Genomic DNA, 6,031 nt, shown 5'->3' on the forward strand with positions numbered 1-6,031 from the left:
TTAGACAGGTTTGATTGTTACTAACGTCTTATATACACGTCAATGTCTCACTGCGATTTCCACGCTCTCGTACTAGTTCATCCAGGGGCAGCTAGGTGGTGCAGTATATAGAGCCCCAGTGCAGATGTCAGGAGGAACTGAGTTCAAATTTCACCTCAGACATTTGATACTCATTGGTTGTGTGACCTTGGGCAAGTAACAACCCCAATTGCCTAATCCTGGGTCATCTCCAGTCATCCTGATGAATATCTGGTCACTGGATGTAGATGGCTCTAGAGGAGAAGTGAGGCTGGTGACCTGCACAGCCCTCCCTCACTCAAAACAAAATCAAGTGCAAGTCGTGTCATCATTTCTCTGATGGCATGGTCTTCTTTGGCAACGAAGGACAAACATACTACTTCATCCTCTGGAGTCATACAGAACACAACAAATTCATCTTTCATTTGATAATCTTCAAATCATTGAATGTCTATTCTTTTTTTCAGGCTTAACATCATCAGTTAATATAAAATGATTGCCTTTCTCAGGATATTCTCCAGGAAAAGTATTAAAATACTTTGACTTGCATGACAATAAAGTTCAAATGAATTTTGGAATAGAAAAATACAGTGCAACTATTACTTTGCACATTCTCTTCACTATATTTCTATTGTCAAAGTCTAATTTAACATGTTCTCTTTCGTCAGTAACCTCCCAGGAATTGCATTGATGGAGGGATCAGGTCAGTCATGTCTTTACTTCCCACTTGGCTTCTTTCCCCTGGATTTCTCCATCATGACCTAGAAAAAAACCAAACAAACCAATAACTAAGAATTTCAATAGCATTTTATTTGGTGCGTTTGAATGATGAGGAGAAGAATTTCATTTACATGTGATTTCATTACAAATGAGAATTCCCTTTATCAGTACAGCTTGGCGCATTCGCTGCATAGTTTAGCCGTAGAGAGTTGCCTGAAGTACTGAAAGATTAAGAAATGACTCATTCAAGGTTATACAGACTGCTTGTGTCAGAGATAGGTATAGGACCTGGGTCTTCTGGCTTTCAAAGATAACTCTGTATTTAACACACTATGTGTGTTTGTGTGCATGGATATATGTGAATTATATACATGCTGTAGAGAAATATGAATATTTAAATATTCTAGAAATTAGGGCCTAATTCTTAAGTTAACTGATAATATCTATTGCGAATAAAATTAATATTTAAGTAATTTTACCTTGTGTAAAACCGTTACTTCATGTAACTGGAAATTTCCTAAACTCTTTTCTGCATAAAGTCACACCAATAATATTGAACATTAGTTTATTTAAATAATATGTCCCCTGTGAAAATGAGGGAAAATTTTAAGATATGATGTAAGAAATTGTGTGACTTTTCTTGCCCTTCTTGGCATCATCTGTTTGTAAGGTGGTTTAATAGTTTAATCTCTTCTGTTTGACATCGGATATTGTCTCCTATTGTGATGACTTTACATTATTTTCTAATGAAAGTTTCTATTAAAAATTGATTTTGTAAGCTTCACTGTTCTGCTTAAGGTGAAGCGAGTACAGATATTTGTGTCAGCTCATTGATGTTTGAAAAACTCTTTGCAGATGCAGCTGTCAGCTTTCCACTGATAGCAACCAGAGGTTTTATGTCACCAGTGAATTAAAAAAAAAAAATCAGTGGGATGAAGAAAAGCCTAGACAGAGTGGAAGTGCTTCAGGCTCTGGAATCTTGCTTGAGACATAAATGAAAAGCTATCATAAAACTGGAGTGTTGATCTACACATAATGAAATATCTGAGTTTGACCTATGTTGTTTTTGTTATAAAGGGGAGAGTTTAGAATATTGATTAGACTAGTATGTTCTTTGAGATCCAACTTGAAGGCTAGAGGAGCTATTGTTTCCATTTTCAAGTCACTAGGACTACCTTTCTATGAAAGAGGAGCTTCTAATTTATAAACTAAAATGATTAAGTTGGATTAATTGTGCTTTGCCATGTATTTTCATATTCTGAGTAATGGAGCACCCTTAAAATGCTAAAACATAGCCATGGTTTGTGGTGTTTTATTGGTATTGAGGTAGATCTTATTAAATTGACCTAAATCATGGATGCTGTCACATTTTAATTTAGCAAATACAGAGATAACATTCTAGCGCCATATTTCAAATATAAAATTAAATTGAAGCAAAAGAGGAAGAAAAGGTTTTTAAAACTGGAAATAAGTCAAGCTAATTATCTCTCATTCAAGAAAATAGTTTCTATTTTGGAGTGGAAAGTTAACACTTTACACATCTTCTTCACTCCCAACCCAGTCTTCAGTTATTTTCTCATAATCACATTTTGTACAGTTTCTTTTGTTTATCTAAAGGGGTTGAAAGAATTGATATATTTCCATAATGTAAATATCATACTTCCTGGTCAAATATCCTAATTTAACATGACTGATCCAACATTGTGGGAAAGTACTAGGAAGGAATTTAGTCTCCTAAACAATAAAAAATGAGAAAACAGCTAGGAGTTATTTTCAAAAAATAAACTTTCAAACCAATATGAAAATGAGAATAGAAATGAAGGATGTTGATTCAATTTAAATGCATACATACATACACAGTGCAACTGAATTAGTTAATATATAAGAAATCATGAAACTGAAAAAGAAGTCATGAAAGATATTCTGAAATAGATATTTAGTTACTTACTTATCTCTCTCCTTTTATGTATTTAGTCCATTTAATCATTTGCACATTTATTTGATTTTATATGTATGTGTGTGTTTATTCATTACTCATTTATTTATTTTGTCCCATTTGTATATTTATTTCATAATTTGGGCCTGTTATTTAATTGATATATGGGTTTCTCTTTTTTTTTTTTTATGGTGCCAATTTTAAATAATTTTTATTCTCCAGGACAAGAATTGCATTTCCACTTGTTTACAGTACTGATAAAGTGCAATGTTGTTCACTTCTCTCCCCTCTGCACACATTCAAGTATTCAGAATGCCCAGATTTATACAGTAGCTTAAATGTTACTTTTAAACTGCCACTGCCTTGGCTACAAATTTTGAGTCCTTCAATTTTTGGAAAAGCTGTGTGGAATGCTCTTTCTTCTGTTGTTTAGTCCACCTCTTCGATGGTGGGTCCAGAAGAAGCACCTCCAGATGGGGCTGCTCCACCCCCGGGGAATCCACCAGGCATGCCTCCTGGCATGCCCCCTGCACTCTGGTACAGCTTGGTAATGATGGGGTTGCAGACCTTCTCCAACTCTTTCTGCTGATGCTCAAATTCTTCCTTCTCAGCAGTCTGGTTCTTATCCAGCCAGTTGATTATTTCATTACATTTGTCAAGGATCTTCTGTTTGTCTTCATCACCAATTTTGCCTTGCAGTTTTTCATCCTCCACTGTAGCCTTCATGTTGAAAGCATAGGATTCAAGAGAATTCTTGGAAGACACCTTGTCTCTCTGCTTCTCGTCCTCAGCCTTGTATTTCTCAGCCTCCTGGACCATACGCTCAATGTCTTCCTTGCTCAGACGTCCTTTATGATTGTTGATGGTGATCTTGTTCTCCTTGCCTGTGCTCTTATCCACAGCAGAAACATTGAGAATGCCATTTGCATCAATGTCAAATGTCACTTCAATCTGAGGAACACCTCTGGGTGCTGGGGGGATTCCTGTGAGCTCAAATTTGCCAAGCAGGTTGTTATCCTTTGTCATTGCCCTCTCACCTTCATAAACCTGAATAAGCACACCAGGTTGGTTGTCCGAATAGGTGGTAAATGTCTGTGTCTGCTTGGTGGGGATGGTGGTATTATGTTTGATCAGAACCGTCATAACTCCACCAGCAGTTTCAATTCCAAGAGAAAGAGGAGTGACATCCAACAGCAACAAGTCCTGCACGTTCTCAGATTTATCTCCAGACAAAATGGCAGCCTGAACAGCTGCACCATAAGCAACAGCCTCATCAGGATTGATACTCTTGTTGAGCTCCTTGCCATTGAAGAAGTCTTGCAAAAGCTTCTGGATTTTCGGAATTCGAGTGGAACCACCCACCAGGACGATGTCATGAATCTGTGATTTATCTAGCTTGGCATCTCTTAAGGCCTTTTCCACAGGGTCCAGCGTACCACGGAAGAGATCAGCATTCAGCTCTTTGAAACGGGCTCGAGTGATTGATGTATAGAAGTCAATACCTTCATAGAGGGAGTCAATCTCAATACTGGCCTGGGTACTAGAAGAGAGGGTGCGTTTTGCACGTTCACAAGCGGTGCGAAGACGGCGAACAGCCCTCTTGTTCTCACTGATGTCCTTCTTGTGCTTTCGCTTGAACTCGGCAATGAAATGGTTGACCATTCGGTTGTCAAAGTCCTCCCCACCCAAGTGGGTGTCCCCAGCTGTGGACTTGACCTCAAAGATGCCATCTTCAATGGTAAGAATGGAGACATCAAAAGTACCACCTCCAAGGTCAAAGATCAACACATTTCTCTCAGCACCAACCTTTTTGTCCAAGCCATAAGCAATAGCAGCAGCAGTTGGCTCATTGATGATTCGGAGCACATTGAGACCAGCAATGGTGCCAGCATCTTTAGTGGCCTGACGTTGGGAATCGTTGAAATAGGCTGGTACTGTGACGACAGCATTTGTGATGGTCTTCCCAAGATAAGCTTCAGCAATTTCTTTCATCTTGGTCAAGACCATAGAAGACACTTCCTCTGGATAGAAACTTTTGGTCTCCCCTTTGTACTCCACTTGGACCTTAGGCCTGCCTGCATCATTCACCACTGTGAAAGGCCAGTGCTTCATGTCTGACTGTACAACTGCATCATCAAATCTGCGACCAATCAGACGTTTGGCATCAAAAACTGTGTTGGTGGGGTTCATTGCAACTTGATTCTTTGCAGCATCACCGATTAAACGTTCTGTGTTGGTGAAGGCGACATAGCTGGGGGTGGTCCTGTTTCCTTGGTCATTAGCAATGATCTCCACTTTCCCATGTTGGAAGACTCCCACACAGGAGTAAGTGGTGCCAAGATCAATGCCAACTGCGGGTCCCTTCGACATGGTTTCTGGGGAACCGGGGGTCGTAGCTGACCGCTGTGGAGAAAGAAGGGCTGCTGCTGCGCTGAGTCGGGGTTTCTCTTTAAACAGACTTCAACCCAGGAAGATCTATACTTTACAACACCCAGTTGCCTGCATTATTAAGAGGTTAAGGATGCTCATGATGAAAAGAAGAATTGGGTTCAAATCCTGCCCTTGGCAATCATTTAATGACTTTGGGAAGTCACTTAATCTCTTTGTTCCTTTGTTTCTTTATCTGGAAAATGAAAGGGGTTGGCTTCTGAGAATTCCTCTGTGAATCAAAGATTCATTAATATTTAACATGCTTGGAAACATCAAAGTTAAGGTTTGATTAATCACTAAAAAGTAAAATATTACAAAAAAAGTGAAAAAAACACTTTCCAAGGAATAATAATTAGGATCACAGCAGACTTTTCAAGGTGGGCAGTGAAAGACTGGAGAAATTGGAATGCAACACATAAAATTAGTAAGGATGAGTCATGAATCAAGAATTATCTACCCAGAAAAACTCAAAATGATGTACAAAGACAAGAGATGAATATTTGAGAAGTAATCAGACTTTGAGAAGTTTGTAGAGCAATATATACACTTCAAGAAGTCTTCAAAAAGTAAATAAGTCTCTCAAGCAAGTTAAGTATTTAGAAGAGTCAAGAGAAATCAGATAATTGTGAAATAAGAGAATCTTCAGAGAATTACATTGTCAAATTCACTAAAGATTTCAGGATGATGAAGAGAAAAAAATGAAAATATCAAGAAAAGGAAGTGGAAGGTTACAGGGTAATCCCTTAGGGAAGCCTTTCATTTGCCTTGGGAAAATCTCAATATAACAATATAGATATGAAAAACATTTTTTACATAGCCCTTTGAAGACTGAAATGATAAAATAAATATACAAAAGACAACCTAATGATCCTAAATCATTCAAAATGCAAAAGAAGTTAACTATCTATATAAAGGAAGAATAGAAAT

The 6,031-nt window shown here is 38.0% G+C and overlaps 1 protein-coding gene across 1 annotated transcript; it reads right to left on the minus strand.

The window, feature by feature from the left end:
• Positions 1 to 2,868: 2,868 nt before the first annotated feature.
• LOC140507215 (heat shock cognate 71 kDa protein-like) lies at positions 2,869 to 5,106 on the minus strand. The gene has a single exon (XM_072615231.1). The coding sequence runs from the start codon at positions 5,042 to 5,044 to the stop codon at positions 3,104 to 3,106; it is 1,941 nt and encodes a 646-aa protein (XP_072471332.1). The 5' UTR covers positions 5,045 to 5,106; the 3' UTR covers positions 2,869 to 3,103.
• Between the last annotated feature and the right edge of the window lie 925 nt (positions 5,107 to 6,031).

Source organism: Notamacropus eugenii, chromosome 5 (genome assembly GCF_028372415.1).
Source record: "Notamacropus eugenii isolate mMacEug1 chromosome 5, mMacEug1.pri_v2, whole genome shotgun sequence".
NCBI lineage: Eukaryota > Metazoa > Chordata > Mammalia > Diprotodontia > Macropodidae > Notamacropus > Notamacropus eugenii.